General features: G+C 46.9%; 1 protein-coding gene across 3 annotated transcripts in view; it reads left to right on the top strand.

Moving 5' to 3' along the window:
* The window catches only part of LTBP4 (latent transforming growth factor beta binding protein 4), a 222926-nt gene that overhangs the window by 151377 nt on the left and 52686 nt on the right, over positions 1 to 18863 (top strand). For all 3 annotated transcript variants that reach the window (XM_029571879.1, XM_029571880.1, XM_029571878.1), the window contains 6 exons: positions 1450 to 1608; positions 1843 to 2046; positions 3726 to 3851; positions 10544 to 10669; positions 11221 to 11346; positions 17013 to 17141. In XM_029571879.1, coding sequence (XP_029427739.1) covers positions 1450 to 1608; positions 1843 to 2046; positions 3726 to 3851; positions 10544 to 10669; positions 11221 to 11346; positions 17013 to 17141 — 870 coding nt within the window. The remainder of the gene's footprint in view (positions 1 to 1449; positions 1609 to 1842; positions 2047 to 3725; positions 3852 to 10543; positions 10670 to 11220; positions 11347 to 17012; positions 17142 to 18863) is intronic.

Raw genomic sequence — 18863 nt, 5'->3', positions numbered from 1 at the left:
GTTTCATTAGAGTACTGCTTTCATATGACCTTCGGAAGAGAGACCCAGCAAAGCCAGTTCAAGGATTTAGTAACCCAAGGGTGAAATCTACCACCTTATTCCAAAATGTGTTAATTGGGGAGCCTGGCCGAAGCATACATAAATATGTGCCAATTACAGCATGGTCTCTCCAAGACAAGAAGGAAGAGACATGATTAATCTTGCAGGGGGCCGTACTCTGCAGCCTGTAGCTGGATAACTTGTAACGTAGCCAGCTAAATGCTGAATTTTGAATCTTTGAGCCACTTATCCAGCTGACTCCAGTGTTCAAAGTTAGATGAATAATTTATCTGTCCAACTCTGGTCGTGCTGTTAGAGTAGCCATAAAGTTAGCCGGGTATATTCAGCGGTGCGGCTGCATCACTCAATATCCTGCCAAAGTTAGCCAGAAAAGTTTATTTGGCCAACTTTGCAAGCCAGCCAGTGGCTGAATATTACCCCCACTAAAACTAATAGAGGTCCAGTATTCCCAGGGCACAATTTTATATGCAATTAATTTAAAACCACTGTCTCTGGCATGGTTGTACCAAAATGTTAGGATCTTCTTCCAACAAGTCTCATCCAGGCTAATACCGAATTGTTTCCCAACTTATTCTTGGTGTATCAAGGTTATCTTTTAAACACCCCGACAGAGGAGTTGTATTCTTTGGATGATGGCGTAGGCTTTAATCCCCATTTTTCTAAATAATTATCCAAAGTCAGGGTAGCCCAAACTAAATGCACTCCGGACTTTTTATGCCTGTAGATAACGCCTGAGGTGTAAATACCTTCAAACTTCTTGCCTTTTCAGATCACTCTTGTTGCCTCGGAAAGGATTTCAACGCTACATCTTATAATATTTGTTTTGGATATCCAATACCCAGTTCATGTCATAGTTCCCTAAAACAATGGATTCCCTGCTAAAGCTATTTCCTAATTCTTCCTTACTGAAACGTCGGATTCTCAAACGTTTGCATCCTCTAATCCAAATATTAAACTTCCTATTCTTTCAGTATTAAACATATTAGTGCATTAGTGGATTCGCTCTCACAGCAGACAGGCTGATATTCAAAAGATCTAGGTGCCTAACCTACTTTGGCAAATTTGGAAATGTTCCCCATATGTGCACCTAAATGTAGGTGCCTGGTTTTATTAGGGACCTAAATATAGAACCCTGCAAAGTGGGCCGAGCCAGGGGAGGGGTCAGATCGGGGGAGCGCTCAGCTCTGACTTTCAGTCCTAGACACCTAAAGTGAAAAGCAGGCGCAAATGTAGGTCCCTAAAGGAGGGCCCTAAGTTTAACAACAAATTGAAGTTAGTCCCCACCTTTAGGCACTCCGCGTTTTTTGAATGTTGGCTTCTTCATCGCCAAGGAAATGCCGATCGTCCGCCCTATTGTCTCATGCTCTCTCTCTCTCACTTTTTTTGCAGAAGGCTTCAAGGAGATTTGCCCTGCTGGCCCTGGCTACCACTACTCAGCCGCTGACCTGAGGTTCAACACCCGCTTCCTGGGCCAGGAGCAGCCGAAAATCCCTGTGGGTCGGCCACTGGAGCTCTTGCCTCCGGTGTCCACTGCCCAAGCTGTCACACGTGAGCAACCCCTGTGAATTTCTTCCCTCATGGCCGCGATTTTAACTGGAAAGAGGGATTCATAGGATGTATTTGGGGTGGGTGAGGAAGGTTTCCCTGCAGAGCAGGGGCAATCATTGTAAAGCAGATACGGGTGAAATCTTCACTCTTCTAATCTCTAATTTCTGACTACATCTGGTTTTCACTACTTATCTCATGGAATTCATTTTTTTTGTTGCCAATTTCTTTTGAAAGCCCATTTGATTGTCCATGGTGCTGACCCTGAAGAGAGGAGACCCATCCTCAGACCAGAGCTTCCTGCAGAAAGAAGCCCCATCAGGCCAGTGATCCCCGAGGACAGACGGCCCATGAGACCGGTTGTGCCTGGGGACAGAAGAGCTGTCATTCCAACCACTTCACCGCCGTCTGCTACAGAAAGGGCAGCTGCACCTGTCCCAGGTAGGACATTACCTTGCCCCTAACGTCACAGGAGTGACCTGTGAAACCAGGAATTAGGTGACAGAAGATTTGCAATGTGCTGGTTGGTTTTAGCACTCTCAGGATGCAGCCAAAAAGTCAACTTCATAAATAATGCTAAAGTAAAGCAGTGCAGAGCCCTGCAGGTTATTGCTCTCATTAGTTGACTTTGATCTCGTTGGGGAGGATTTTTTAATGTTCCCTACGGATGTTTTTTGCCTTTCTCTAGCTCACCACAAGTGATGAGGTGGGCTACTCTCAGCCGACTTGACCCAGGTCCCCTCTCACAAAAGCATCATTTGTTCAGCATAGACCCCCCCCCACAGATGCTATCATGCAATTGTACTTTCCACAAGAGGCAGGACTGAGGTGATGGGGAGGCAGGAAGTGGGTGGCAGGGTCTCACTTCTGAGCTCCAGCTGAGGTTAATAGCATTTTCTACAAAGTACATTATTGTTCAATATTTTAAAAGAAATGATTTCATTTGGAAAGTTTCTCTTCCTTGCGTGCACTGAAAAGAGGCAGTGCTTTCTGTAGGGGTCAGAGTTGTCAGAAGCTGGGCAGCGTGGAAAGCACATCAAAGAGTCCTTAAAAGTCCCAGACAGGGAGTGATGCACCCACATGCACTGAATCCTAGGAAGACATAATTGCCTTCTTAAATCTCCACCCTCCAGCGCCCTGTGGTATAGGAAACTGATTGTTGGCTACCTTCAGCCACTGACTCATGGCCCAGCACAAAGGAGGACCAGGCCCTCCATTCTACCCACAGCACCATACTGCCAGATACAGCGTGGGCTGAGATGGCACCAGCATCAATGGCAGTGCCCAGTCAGAAACACTACCCAAACTGCTTCATGTTCTTCCCAGTTAATCCAAGGCCAACCAGGCCCTATTACTAATATTTATCATTTCCAAGGCGCTATCAGACATACCCAGTGCTGTATTGATAATTACAGATGGCAGGAGAGGGGACTGGGGCTAGCGGAGCATAGTGAGAGCGGTGCACACACAGAGAGAGAGAGGGCGCCACGGCAGATGCACCTCGAGCGTGTCTGAGAAGTGGCAGAGGGGTTTTCAGACTGCCTCATGGTGCACTCTGTGGAGGGGGAGGTTTAAAGCTAGAGAACGAATGCAGAGTCACACCTAGTTGGGCAGAGAAGGGGGTAAGATCCAAATTGAAAGAAAAAAAAAAAAGTTGTATTGAAAGACAGCGGTAATGACAGCAAGACACTCTGAAAAATAAAGAAGTGTCTCCAGATTATTCGAATGCATCAGTAGTGAGAGAGAGGCAGAGCCTGTCTCCCAAGACTCGGGATTGGGGAATTGGCCTGTTGTGCAGGCAAGCTCAATGTCCCCCATCAGTCAGTGTGGCGAACAAGGTGAGTTTGTTGCTGAGATGCGGTTTGCCAGTACTTATGTGGCCTCCGAGGAGGTCAGGTGTCACCAGACTGACCTTCCTCAGTGCTGCTTACAACGTGAATCTTACTGTTGCCAGATATTGTACGCAGTTGGTCCTAGAACAAAACAGTCGACTTATTACTAAAATCAAACTTTTGAACCACGACTGGACTTGGGGCTTTGACCAACAGAATCAGAGCCCGTGTGCAAGAAGCATGTGGGACTTTTTTTCCCTAAGGTGTCTGTCTCTCTCCCGTTTGTAGGGACTAATGTCTGTGAGCTGAACCCTCGGATCTGTGGTCCCGGGCGTTGTGTATCCCGGCAGGGAAGCTACACCTGCATCTGCAACACCGGTTTCAGGCTGAGTACACAGGGAACCCACTGTATTGGTAAGGGTGGAAGCGGAGCCAGCTCCGGGATTTAATGAGTGTTTAGGCTCCTATTGTGGGCCTGTAGACATAAATAATGTAGCCCAGTCAGAGGATGAATCTCCCCACCTGCACACGCACAGACAACCTCCACGTGCAGAAAGAGAGGGTAAGACACACACCCATTCATTCTCTTTGAGCTCTGTCTGCAGAGAGGGGGGCCGGGGGTTAGCCTACTGGTTAGACCAGTGGCCTGAAAACCAGAAAAAGCCAGAGTTCAGATCATGTTCCTCCCACTGATGCTCCTTGTGTCTTTGGGCAAGTCAGTTTACACTCTGTTGCCTGAAACTTGGATTGTAAGCCCTCTGGGGACGGGAAATACCTATTGTATCTGACTATAACGTGCCTTGAGCTTGGGTTTGGCAAGGCTCGTAAAATAAATCTAAAATCCAAATCCTCTTATTATGCCATGGATTTAGAATACTTCCATGACCTACCTGGCAGGAATATGTCTTCAAAAGTGTTACATGGCTCCTAGTCTTGGTGCTCTTGGTCTAACCCAATCCTCACTCATAGGGGATAAGTAGGTTGTGTTTTCAGGTTCACCAAAATCTGCACATTAATCTTACTCTTAGACTTATTATAGCCAGATTATTCATTGTGAATACCTAGCACTGCTAGTCTGACCATATTCTCTTGATAACTGGCCCAGCATTTCTTACTGTAATATTTCCATGCATCCAGAACCTCTATTATACACAAGGGGTTGCCTCCTGAATGAAAGGAGCATTTCCTGTCCAGATGGAACCTGCTGCCATCTTGGATTCCTCTTCATCCGGTCCCACCAGTCCAGATGAATGGGTTATGCTCACAGACCAACAGATGGAGACAGAGATCAACAGGTTTGCTGATGCCACCCCTTATATGCATCTGTGCTGACCTCTGTCTCCAGCAGATGGTGGACGAATATCCCATGCTGTGAGCTAGGGCCTGGTTAGGTTGAATGAATTGGGAGACTGCTCCTGAGGTGAAAGATTTATTCTCCCTTCCTCGGTAAAGCATATTCTGATCTTAGATTTCAGGGGGCAGAAGGGAGCAGGAGAAGAAGGAAAGTCACTGTTGCCTTGATGGCAATACAGTTAAAAAATAGAAGGGCCCAGAAGAAGAGCAGAGGATACAGTCAGGAGCAGGAAGGACTCTGGGTGGCCTGCAGCAGTGCTTATGGAGTTGGTATGTTATGAGATCCTCATCAGTCCCGGCCCACCACATTGAGATGGCACTGCAGCTGCATGGAAAACAGAGCCCGCTCTGTAGTGCTAGCAAGCTCTAAACTGCTCCTGGGGGAGTGGGCCTACAATCTCCCACACAGTCAGAAAGCAGGACAATTTCGAGGCTTCGGTGGGAGGGCCTGTGGTAGCAAGTCAAATCTGACTGCAGGTTCCAGTGGGGAAAGCAGCGCTGTGACCGCATCGACGGCCATCTTATGACCTTGGAGGTTGGAAGAACCCTCTTTTAGTTACAAATCAGAGGGACAACTGCGGGGCTGCTTAGGCGGCAGTCAACTTTGCTCCCTACCCCAACGGTTTCCTTCTCTTTTGCCTGGATTGCCCTCATGAAGGACACGTGGGCAACATTTATAAGGGGCTGGAGTTTGATCCTATAGCCCAGCCCGGGCTTGCTTCCACATTCACTAAAGAAGCCATGGAGCTGAAGGGAATCATGGCTTCAGTCTGAGCCAGAGCCTCCTCCTTCGGTCTTCCACGCGGCAAGGGACGGCTGCCATGCTCCTAGGCCTGGTTTGCCACGAGTTTTACAGTTCCTGCTGGGAGCGCCATTATGGGGGTTGGGGATGGCGGCCATGTTTGATAAATATGTGAAGCAGCACTAACTACCTCCTTTCTGCTCGCTGTCTCTCAGTTCAGAGGAGGTGAAGGAAGGATATCCAGGACCTCCTGTGCACCCAGGGTTGCTCTTACCTTTTTTGTTAAAGGGTTTTCAGTTCCTGGCTTCCTGTTTTTCACATGGCTTTAGATTCTGCTGTGCTCCTGTATTTCGGAATGCAGTGGTCCAGTCCCGGGATCCACTCTTGAAGTTGTAATGGCTCAGGAGGGCAGAATTTGGGATCTCCTTTGAGCAAATCACTCTCTGGATACAAGTGCTCAGGGGAGAAGTGAAGGATGGATATCCTTTGTTTCCATGCTGCACCTCTGGCATTTCTATTCTTTTCAGTCTTTTGGCAAACGCATGGCTGCGTCCAAGTAAGAGAGCCATAGCTTGAATCCTCACTCAGAGCCTGCGGCTTTCCTCTGGGAACCCCTGGCCTTGTTCTTGTGGGGCTGCAGGTTCCTCCCTGCTGCCCTGCCTAACAGACAGATGGACTAAGGGCTCTTTCAGTGGCAGCCTGCAAGGATTCTTTACTTGGGAAAGTGGGATAACTTAACTTAATTTCCATGTTCCTTCACCCCTTTGGATATTGCAGAGAGTAAGATGATTCCATTCTGGTCAATACTGAAAATCCATCCAGGTCCTTCCCTTTCCATAAGTCAGTTTTGTTGAATATGGAATGAGTATTCCCTAAAGTGGACTTTAAGGATAGCTTCTTGCTGGCCAGATTATCCTTTACTTGGCACGGGATGATATGGAGATTAGCTTTGTTCCAACACTAATAGCATGATGATCCTGATAAAGGAAGCTGTGGCACCTAAAGGATTCTCGGGATTTTAGGCTGGAGTCCATGCTTAGAAAAGCCCGAGGGTTGTTAATTCGGCTCAGCTTATTGACACTTGAACCTGTCTAGTGGCAGAACCAGGCTTGCATCTGGTGCAGCAGCTTCAAGACGAGCTACTGGATGATTCCATTTGGTTGGAACAGGGATCAGTGTGTCTCGTGGATGCATGTTTTCATCCGATACAGCTATGCCTAAGGGGAAGCTTCCATGGTGGCGACTGGAATGACTTCCTTAGCTTTGCCTTGGTTTGAGAGCTCTAGGGAGAATCCACAGGACTGGGATCCTGTGGAGGGGCCAGATAAGCCTTTGAGAGCACTAGCTCCGGCTCCAGAGATAGGCATTTGTAGGTCACATTCTTTCAGAAATGGTCCTATATTATCCAAGATGAGTGAGCTTTGAGATATTATGAAGTGGATATACTCTAGTGTCTCCCGACCATTTTCAGACTCTTCCTGGTCTCTACTGTCCCTTTGCTGAAAAGGCAGACCCCCATATGAGGGTTGCTGGTTCGGCTTCTCAGATTGTAAGCAGTGGTGCCGGTTTGAAGGGTCAATCATGGCTGGGTCATTATGACCTTTAACTTGTGGTCTCATAAAGGAAGAGGCTAAAGGTCCTTTCGCCTCTTCCTACATTTGGAGTAATTCAGTGGTATCTGGAAGTTTCTAATTTCAGATTAAAATTTTAAGAGCCCAAAATTCAAAACATGCTGAACGTTACTTAGCTGGATAAGTAGCAACTTATCTAACTAAACAGCGGCAGCTCAATATCTGGCTATGTTCAACAGCCACCATTTAACTGGATAAACCACTTATCTGGCTAAGTAGATAGCCGGATATCCAATGGGCAAACAATGAGCATAATGGAACTGTGCTATTTAGCTGGATAAGTGCCCATATTCAGACTTATCCAGTTATGTTATCAGATACGATAGATTTACCGTAAAGCAGGTCTGATTTAGCCAGATACAACTTATCCAGCCAAGGAGCCCTTTTTGACAGAATATGCAGCGGCATGGCCATTTCCTGTTATAGAGGATGGATTCGTGAGTTTCCCAGGGGGGCTGAAAGATTGCAGCCTCCTTTTAGGCCTTTGGTTCCTAAGTGGAATCTTAATTTGGTTCTCTGAGATTTGGTTTCGCTTCCCTTTGAGACAGGTGACGCTTAAGGATCTTTCCTTGAAGGTGTTTTTTCTGTTCAGCTCACCGAGTTTCAGAGATTCAGGCAGAGACCCCTTCCTGGTCATTCATTCCGACTGGATTTCCTTCCCTCTGGTACCTTCCTTTCTTCTAAAGGTGTTGTCAGCCTTTCATTTAACTTTGTGTCTCTCCCTGCCCGCTTTGTCAAAGGAAGCGTGTTGTGGTGCTAACACGATGTTTGGACGTCCATCGGGTGATCATTAGGTACTTGGAGGCACTTTAATTCTTTTCATATTTTCATAAGATGGATAGGCTGTTTGTCTTTTTGGAGGGTCGTATAAGGGCAAGGCAGCCTTTAAGGGGACGATGTAAAAAGCTGTGCAAAAACCTGCCGTGAGATTTTGCGTGGGTAATTACGTGCAGTTTTCCATGCTAATCTTACGCGTGTATGTAATCATTTATTTATTTAAAACGTTTTTATACCGACATGCATTTTCATATCACATCGGTTTACAATTAGCAGGGTAAAAAATAGAACAAGCTTTAGAAGAAGAAAATAAAAGTTACATGTAACAGGGAGATGAAGGAACAAGTTGGGCAGAGTAGAGGAAAAAGCAGGGTCCAGTGGACTTAAGGAATGCAGTTAAATAAGAGATTGGACTAAGCAAAAACTATGTACAGTTGAGTATAACCAATTTATGGGCCGATACTGAAAAAAGAGAGGGCAAGCGCCCGCTCTCCTGTGCGCACGATTCAGTATCAGCCCGCATGCAAATGAGGGCCTGCGGTAAAAAGAGGCGCTAGGGACACTAGCGCGTCCCTAGCGCCTCCTTTTTGACAGAAGCGGCGGCTGTCAGCGGGTTTGACAGCCGACGCTCAATTTTACCAGCGTCGGTTCTCGAGCCCGCTGACAGCTACGAGTTCGGAAAACGGACGCCGGCATAATTGAGCATCCGTCTTCCGACCTGCAGGCCGCCAGCCGATTTAAATTTTATTTATTTATTTATTTATTTATTTTTTAATTTTGGGGCCTCTGGCTTAATATCGCTATGATATTAAGTCGGCGGGTGTACAGAAAAGCAGTTTTTTCTGCTTTTCTGTACACTTCCCCGGCGCCGGCAGAAATTAATGCCAGCCTTTGGGCAGGCGTTAATTTCTGAAAGTAAAATGTGCGGCTTGGCTGAATCGCACGGGAATAACTAATAGGGCCGCATAGATATAGTGTGTTAGACCGAGGTCAGCAAGGAGTTGGCAAAGGAGTAGTAAGTAGACATTAAAGAGAGTGGGGGAGAGGGAGGAACCTTGGGGCACCCCCCGGGTTAGGTTAACAGGGTTAGATTCTTGGCTGCCAAGAAAGAAAGAAAACTGTTCTCTGTCTCCATCTGCTGGTAGGGGGACATAACCCACTTATGTGGACTGGACTAGTGTAACAGGATTCATGGAAAGAAAACAAATAGCTGAACATTTCTCTATAGTTGTTAGATCATAAGCTGACCTTGAGAAATTGCAAGAGGACCATGCGAGACTGGGGAATTTAGCAGCTAAATGGCAGATGAAATTTAATATGGACAAGTGTAAAGTGATACCTGTAGGGAAGAATACTGGGCTCTGTATTAGCTGTCACCACCTAGGAAACGGATCTTGGGTTCATTGTAGATAATATTTTGAAATCCTCAACCTAGTGTATGGCAGCAGTCAAAAAAGCAAATAGAATGTTAGATATTGTTAGGAAAGGAATGGAAAATAAAACAGAAGATATCATAATGTCTCTGTATTGATCCATGGTGCAACCGAACCTTGAGTATTGTGTGCAGTTCTGGAACTGGAAAAGGTACAGAAAAGGGAAACCAAAATGATCAAAGGGATGCAAGGGCTCCCTTATGAGGAATGGCTAAGCAGGTTAGGGCTATCTAGGCTGGAGAAGAAATGACAGAGGAGATGTGAGAGTGATTTTTAAAATCATGAGTAGGGTGGAACAGGTAATAGGGAATGTTTACCCTTTCCATTAGAATTAGGATAAGGGGATACTCCGTGAAGCTAAAAGATAGCACATTTAAAACAAATCAGAGAAAGTATATTTTCACTCTGCACAATTAGACTGTGGAATATGTTGCCAAAGTTTGTGGTGAATGCAGTTAGCGTTGCTGAGTTTAAAAAGGGTTTAGATAGGTTCCTGTAGGAAAAATTCAAACCGTTATTAGCCATGTAGATTTGGGAAAGCCATTGCTTTCCCCTGGTCATGAGCAAGAATTAGATCTATTCTTTGGGATTTTGCCAGCTACTTGTGGTTTGGATTGGTTATCGTCAGAGATAGGATGCTGGCCTTGACAGAACCTTTGGTCTGACCCAGTATGGCATTTCTTTTGCTAAACCTCTCCACCACCCTCTTAGCCCAACCTGTCCTACCCCACCCCACCTGAATCTTTCCTCCCTCCCTGCCTGGCCTGATGGGTTAGACTACTGCCTCCCAGCTCACCTTGCACAGCCACAGGGGGAGGTAGTTGGAGGTGGTAGGAGCTTGGTAAGGGTATGGGGAGGGCAGCAGGAGTGTACACCGGTGGATGGGAGTCTGAAGGACAGGGGAGAGAGAAGTGGGGAGGGACAACAGATTGGGGATTGAGGGGAAGGATAGCAAGTAAAAAAAAAAACAACTTGCTGGCTATCACATTTAAAAAAAAAAATGTTTGGAGCCCTAATCCCAAGGGATTTTAATTAATTTGCCTTGGGAGCAGCTCCAGATGTAGCCCCACCGGAACTGTATTCTCTCTAAAGTCATTGCACCTGCCCTTCAGCCCCCTTGCCCCCTCTCTCATGTGACCACTTCTCTCTCATTCCCTGTGACCCTTTCAGACGTGGACGAGTGCCGCCAGACGCCGCACCTCTGCACCAATGGCCGCTGTGAGAACACCGTAGGCGGTTACCGCTGTGCGTGTGCCACGGGATTCCACGCCGGCCCACAGGGAACGGAGTGCACAGGTGAAAGGTCAAACTCTAAGGGAGAGGGTGGAGCTACTTCAGGGAGCAGGGGGAAAGGAGAGAGGGCAACCTCCAGGGAGTGAGGGCGGAAAAGAAAGGGGCGAGCGGTGGGGAGAAGGGCATGGCTACTCTGAGCAAGGCTGAGGAGTGGGGCTACTTCAGGAAGCAGACGAGAAGAGAGGCGATCTCTATGGAGGGGAGAGAGGTCACCCTAGTGAACCGGGGAGAAGAGAGCAGCCACTCCAGGACCAGCGAAGAGAAGTGGGGGGGGGTGATCTCTCAGGAGCAGGGGAAAAACAAGGGGGTAGAGAGAGGGGGCAGGGGAGAGAAGTGGTGACCTCTAGGGACAGGAGAGATGAGAAGGGGTGTCCTCTGGGTTGAAATGGAAGAGCAGAGGGTTTCGCCCTCCTTCCATGGAATAAGCAGTAAGACGCCAGAGCCCTTTACAGAAATGCATGCATGGCTCGTCCAGCCTTTACAATCCAGGGATGGGCACTGGGGGGGGACTTCTCCCCCTCACAGAGGCTGACTCCCAGCTCCACCTCTTGCAGATATTGACGAGTGCACGGGCATCCAGCAGCCCTGCACCAATGGACGCTGCGAGAATACGCCTGGAAGCTTCCGCTGCCACTGCAGCCCAGGATTCGTGCTGAACCCGCAGGGCACTGGCTGCACAGGTAAATGTCCTCCTGCTTCTAGTTTTAAATGACCAGATGGAAGGTTCTGGCCTTCCTCTCGACTGGAAGTTTTGTAGATTTTTCCACGTTATCCTTCACATCTGTCATAAGCAATCAGTTTTCAGTCTGTGAGCTCCGTCGTCTGTTGGTTTTGTATTCACCCCTTGTTCTGTTTTCCCTTACTTGCTTTTTGTACTTTTGGCCACGCAGTTCTGTCTTGCTACTCGAGCTTCCAGATCCTTCAGGACCCCTGATTTCATATCTCCCCCCTCCCCCAACTTCCTTAACCCAGTCATTACAGCGCGGGTCCTCAGCAGGGGACAACAGACTGCAGCCACCTGTGAGCCCCGAGTCTGGCCCACGGGGAGCCTTTGCTGTGGGTAAAAATTCACTTCACCATGAAGGTGGGGGCTTTGAGTATAGTCCAGCCTGTCTGCGTGCAGAAGCACGGGTGGCGTTAAACAACGCGTGCGTGTTTATCCACGGATTCCTAAGGCACAAAAAAGGAATTGCACATGTAAGTTTGAGCATTGAAACGTACCCATGCTGATTCTGACCCAAAAAACCAAAAAATTATACACAGAGAAAGCAGGAGCAATCCTTCCAGTAGCGCTGATCAAAACAAAAGCCTCTGCGAATTTTTGCTTCTATTAGTGCAAAGCCGGGTGGGTAAAAGTCCCTGCAGCGTTTGGCACCAACCCGGGCAGCTTTGATTATTGCCCCCTTTAAAGGTAGCCATTCTGTGATGACTGGGGACCCCCCCCCCCCACCACCACCAACTCTCCTCCCTCCCACCCGCACCCGAGGCTGTGAGCGCATTCCCATCCCAGGAAGCACAAGGACTGACCCGGGAATCGAATCCAGGACCTCCTTAGCGCAGTTCACAGCGCTGCCACTGGGCTGGCCCTACTGTAAATTCCTGATAAAAAATATCCTGCCTTAAAGGAAGGAAGACTGAATCCTCCGGAGGCTTGCAGCAGACAGAAAGCAGAGCGTGTATTTTGAGAAAGTCTTGATATCGGCTCAGTGGGCAGTTTGCTGTTCTGCCGGTCAGCATTTTACTCCTGCTGTTGCACAACTGGTCCAGAGCCTTTAGGGCATTCATCAGCGGAAGCTGCCAAGGTTTTGGTGCTGAATTGGAACTTGGCTCTTTGATTTTTCCCCAGCAGCACAGAGGTTTACAAGCCTCTTGTTCATCTGCCAGACAATGTGTTTGGCAGCAGCAGGGTCCTTAACAGCAGACTCTTCTTAACATAATTAATGACAGCAGATAAAGTCTGCCCAGCAAATTGCTTAGAGTTGTAACATCCACTCCCTGCAGGTACTTCCATGCAGAAATGTAAACTTTGGGGTCAGCACAGGTTACGCCATTTCTTCGTTTCCATTCTCGGGCCGGCAGGGATCCTCGGTTTGCCCCTGCCCTTTTGCATCCCGTTACCGTTCTTCTCTTCACCTTCTCTTCCAGGCACCCACCTGCCTTTCCATGAAGAAGTATTCCCTGACATTGTTTCCCCCTTGGACTTTCATATCATGACCCCTAGTTTTACAGCTTCCTTTCCATTGGAAAAGGTTTGATTTTGTGCATCATTAATTGCTTTCAGGTATTTAAAAATCTGTATCCTATCTCCCCTGTCTCTCCTCTATTCGAGGATGTACCTGTTTAGGTCTTTCGGCTCACCTCATAAGTCTTCCAGTGCAGACCCCACACCATTTTGGTTGCTTTCTCTGAAACTGCTTTCATCATGTCTTTATCCTTTTAGAGATGCGGTCTCCAAAACCGAACACAATACTCCAGATGCAGTCTCACCAATGAGCTGTACAGGGGGCATAATCACCTCCTGTTAGGTCTTTCTGTGCAGCCCAGCATCCTTCTGGCCTTAGCCACTGCCTTGTTGCATTGCTTTGCTATATTGAGATCGTCAGACATTATCGCCCTGAGCCTCTGTTCTGGTCCATACATATCAGTCAATCACACCCCATGGCATACAGCTCTTTTGGATTACCATGCCCCAAATGCATGACTCTGCACCTCTTTACATTGAATCCCAGCTGCTAAATCTTCAACCATCCCTCAAGCTTATTAGATTGCTTCTTGTTTTCTCTACTCTACTCAGTTGTAGATTTTAGTGTCATCCATGCAAAGACAACCTTTACCTTCTAACACCTACACAATATCGCTCACAAAGATAGTAAACAGGCTTGGTCCCAGAACTGATCCTTGAGCAACTCCTTATTTTTCAGTCTTCAAAGTAGGATCCATTTACCACTACTTGCTGCTATCTGTCAGTCAAATTTGCTTACTATAAATAGTGTTTTCCATAGATAGCAGAATAAATTAGCTATAACATTTGGGCAACCAGTGGCACCAAAAGGACTTCTCTTTCATAGATATTAGAGCTTTATGCTCTACTGAGCATGTGCGGGAATTCCTGCTTGGGAATATGCTCACGAGTTCCTTCAATCGATTTTAGAGCTAAGTCTATGCAGTCAACTGTCCAGGGAGGCAGGCAGGTATTTAGGATTAATTCATCCTGCTATCTATGGAAAACACCATTTCTATTAAACAAACTTGCTTTTTACGTCGAAAAGCAGGGCTGAATTAGCCTTAACATGTGGAGAGTCCAAAGCTGAGGATTGCAGTGGAGTGTTTACTTAATAACAACCTGGCCCCCACTGTGGAGAGAAGGCTACTGGGTGAACAGGACATGCAAAACTGCTTGTCCAAATTTATTGTCGATCTTTAAGAGATTGTCCAGACAGTAATGGGACATAAAGGTGTATACTGATGACCATGTTTATTTTAACAACACCTATAATCCGCTTCCTCTTTACAATGTTCAGGCTCTGTGAGTTAATGGTGTCTGTGACCTTGAGCCTCTGAGTTTTTTCGGCGCTCACTGCTCTGGTGGTTCTGCTGAGTGGTGCCTCCTTTTCTTTGATGCATGGCACCTGTTTACTCGACCTTTGAACTTGACTTGATCCACTAATGAGAAAGATTTTAGAGGAGTTAGAGTTCAACTCTCTTCCCGGTGAGGCAGACAAGGCTGTGCAATGGAATGGATAGACTGTGGCTTCTCTGAGATTTATATAGTTCCTCCATTTTCCAAGCCCTGGACCTTTGTGTTCATGGGGACATTTGTCCACAATTACAACAATTGGCTTGGTCATAGTCTGGACCCAGGCAATGGTGTCCTTCTGTAATGGATATTTTCCTGCCACAAATACTGTTTTTAAACCCAGTTACTATGACCCTTTTCTTGGTGGACATGCTCATGAAAAATCTTTTTTTTGGAGAAAGATAATACTGAAGCAGCAGGCAGCAAAGCAACTTTAAATGTTTTGAAAATGTTGCAGAAAAACAGAGATATAGAGGTACATGTCCATGCTTGGTTGAAAAAAAAAAGACTGAAGGGGCTCATGAGACAAAGCCTGAGCGATAATTCCCACACATGCTCAGTAGAGCAAAAAGCTCTACTAGCTATGAGAGAGAGGTCCTACTGGTGGCGCTGGATGATGTCACCCACATGTTATGGCTAATTCAGCCCTGCTTATTATCTGAAAAAAATCCATTCCTCCACTCTAAAGTTTTGCATTTTATTCAAGAGCCTCCTGTGCGGAACCATATCAAAAGCCTTACTGAATTCCAAGTAAACCACATTGAGTACTCTTCCATGACTTCATTCTCTAGTCGCACAATTAAAAAGAAATCTGATTCGTTTGACAGGACCTTCCTTTGGTAAAGCCACATTGCCTTGGAATGGGCAACCCCTTGGATTATAGATGGTTCACTGTCCTTTCCTTCAGCAGTCTCTCCATTATTTTTCCCACCACCGAGGTAAAGCTTAACAGGCCTGTAGTTTTCAGCCTCCTCCCTGCTACCACTTTTGTGAAGTGGGGCTACAACTGCCCTTCTCCAGTCTTGCGGCCCCACTCCACTCTCCATAAAATACGTCCTTCAGTGGATGCACCAGCACTTCTCTCAGATCCCTTAGCATCCGGGGATGTATCTCATCCGGCCCCGTGGCCCTGTCCTTCCACCCAAACCCCCTCCTCTGTAAATGGGGTTGTAGATTTCTGCTGTTTCCTCATCTTTCTCCACATCTTGCTCATTGTCTCCTTTAAATCTTACTAAAGCCACCAGCGGCCTTCCTCCTTTCTCTGATATATTTTGAAAAATGTTTTGCCAGCTCGCTTTGGCGATTCTTTCTTCCCCTCGAGCTTTCGCTATCCTGACTTCTTTCCTCCTCTCCTTCAGCTTCACTGGATTTGCAGCCCTGTGCTCCACGGTTTGAGTTCCTTTGAATGCTTTTTTAAAAGTGTGGCTGGCTGCTCTGTCCCTTTCGTGTGACGTCCCTCCCTCTTGGCTGCTATATCAAACCGTACCGTCTGATGATCACCGGCGCTCAGGTGGGCACCTCCCTGATCCATTTGTGAGTTCCGGGTCCAGTCTCGCTCCTCCCCTCGTGGGTTCCATCACCATTTGAGCAGAGCCTCTTGAAGGCATCCACCACCTCTCTGCCTCTTGCAGATTGTGCAGAAGGGATGTTCCAGCCCATATCAGGCAGTTTAAAATCCCCAGCAAGCAACACTTCTCCCTTCATGCTTACCTTTTGGGTGTCTTCTGCCAGATCTCTGTCCAGTTCCTCTGTTTGATTGGGAGAGCCGTAGACCACACCGGTGTAAATGCAAGTGCCGCCCACAGTGCTGCTTCATTTCCCCGTGCCCCCCTGCGTTTTAGTGACGCGGATATTGTTTCTAACAAAGAGCTACTCCTCCCCCCATGTCTGTAATCTCTATCCTTCCTCAACAGGTTATAGCCCGGTACGGCCGTATCCCATTCATGAAAATGTCTGAACCAGGTCTCCCTAACAGCAACAATTTCGAAGTTCGCCTCCAACATTGGGGCCTGCAGATCTGGAATTTTATTGTATTTGTGCTCATTGCTTTCCAGATTTTCTCACTTGGCTTGCTGCTGCTCATGGTCATTCTTTGGGCTGATTAAGAAAAGTCATTTCTCCACCCAGTCCCTGTATTTGTCAGGGGCGACAGTCCAACTTCTTAACCCCTATCCTCGGATTTAAATATCTTATAACAATGATCTGAATTTCTTGCTTAGCATCTTTTTTTCCTGCCAAAGGCCCTCTTTTACTATATAGCCTTTTATATTCTATACACAGCCTCGGCCCCCAATATATGCAAATCCTCCTCCCACCAGATTTTGAGCCATATATTAAACTTATCTATATGGGTCAGCCTTTCCTTCCCCTTTCCATGAACAGGTAACTCTTCTAAAAAGGCAAACGTTCTTGCCCATGTGCCTGTTGTACTTCCCCCATGGTCTGCAAATCTTACTGTTTGGATGTGGTTTCTAGTGAGGTCACTGGTCCCCAGATAGATAACATCAATTTTATAGTCCTTTCTTATTTAATTGCACTGGGAAACCCTGTATCATAATATGAAACGCACAAGGATTGACCCCTGCCCCGGTGCTGCATACAAGGAAAACGTAGCTCAAACCTTGCAATGTAGAACTGCACAGGGGAGAGGGGTGGAGACTGTCATTTCAGCTGAACCAGTTCAGAACTTGGGACGTTGGCTGATGCAGTTTCGTGCCCTTCCCTCACTCTTGATTCCTCCTCATGGCATGCTCTTCGCTTTCCTCCTAGATGTGGATGAATGTCGTCAGACCCCTAGGCGTTACTGTGTTAATGGCCGATGCGAAAACACGGCTGGGAGCTTCCGCTGTGTCTGCCCTACTGGTTATAAATCCAACACTCAGGGGACCGAGTGCTATGGTGAGTGTGTTCTGTGCTGGGAAGATGGTGACTGGGCTGGTTGGAAGGATTAATGAGGCCTTTGAGCCAGATTTGGCCAAGTTGAGCCATTCACCTTTACTAGCTCCAAACATGAGCTGGGTGAGGATGAAGGAAGAGACCTGCCCTTGAGGCCTCATACTATGGGCTGATACTACTGCAAGGGAAGTCTGGTTCCTCACTTAGCCATCACTAAATATCTGTAATCACAATTAGGTCAATATTCAGAGGCATTTAAAAGATAATTTACAAGGTATCTGGCTAAATGCTGACTTTTGAATATTTTGGGCACTTATCCAGCCAAATTATAGATGGATAACTCATTATCCCTGTAAAATGTAGCTGGATAATGTAGGGGCATTCTGGGGTGGAGTTAAGTTAGCTGGATAAGATATCTGACTAACTTTGATATTCAGAGTTAGCTGAATGACTTATCTGGCTAACTCTGGTCATGCCAGAGAATAGTTCTAAAGCTAGCCAGATAAAATATTCAGTAGTACAGCTGCACCACTGAATATCCTCCAAAGTTAGCCAGATGAGTTTATCTGGCTAACTTTGCAATCTGGCACCCCAAATCCTCAGCCTCAGGTGTAGTGTATTATGTGAGCCCCAGCCCTGAATCCACACGCCTCCATCATACATACACAACAGCAACACAGGTTCATGAATGCACTGATTTCAGGCTTTGCCCAGAATGCTCTGCAAAGTTTGCATTCAATCCTGTGGTTACACTGAGGTCGATGCAATACCGTGCACTGGCCACAGCGCCCTGCTCAACATGCGATTGGACACACATTTTGGATGTGCATTCATAACCCCTGGTACAAAATGGGGGTTAGCGCATCCAAAGCGCATGTCCAGTCGAACGCTTAGGTAATAGCGCTCATCACATGTAGATTCGTGTCGATGAGCCTATTACCTATTTCCCCCGATGCAAAAAAGAATTGTGCGCCCAACACACACATTTTGACCCACAAAAATTAACACCTGCTCAGAGCAGGCATTAATTCTTGAGGAGCCCAAAAAAAATTACAGAAAATACTGCTTTTCTGATCCTTTTGTTGGTTCCTCTGACTTAATATCATAGCAATATTAAGCCGGAGGAACCAAAATAGGAGAATTAAAAAAAAAAAAAGTGCTGGCGGTCAGGTTAGGAAAAGGGACTCTCCTAAAACTGAGCATCCATTTTCCTAACCAGCTAACAGCCCCCTCTCCCGGGCACCCGCTGCCGAGGAGGCGCTAGAGATGCACAATTTCCCCTAGCGCCTCCTTTTTTTTTTTTTTTACCGCGGCACCGGATTCAAATATCGGCGCTCGTTAAGGAAGCAGATGCTCAGTCATGAGCGCCCATTTAACGTGCATCGGCCTGTATGTGATTAAGCCCAGATCAATGTGATTACAGTGTAATTGTGCATGGTTACAGTGTGCTGGATGTAAGCACATTTTTTGTATATGCACACCCTGCCTCACTGTGTAACGACAGGGGCAATGATGGCATGGGAAGGAGAGGAGGTTGGCACAATAAATTGTTTTGTTGCACACATATGAACATGTCGGCAATATTCTCGTGTAAGCTGTACACACGCCCAAGAGGTCGTGAATCAAGCACATACAGGAAAACACAGCACCCACCAGGAAAAAAACCAGAATGGTGTTTCAAGGAACACTCGCTCAAGTCCGTACACTGCATTGCACACACAAACC

Source organism: Rhinatrema bivittatum, chromosome 11 (genome assembly GCF_901001135.1).
Source record: "Rhinatrema bivittatum chromosome 11, aRhiBiv1.1, whole genome shotgun sequence".
Lineage (NCBI taxonomy): Eukaryota > Metazoa > Chordata > Amphibia > Gymnophiona > Rhinatrematidae > Rhinatrema > Rhinatrema bivittatum.
This window is presented reverse-complemented; position numbering and strand designations above follow the sequence as displayed.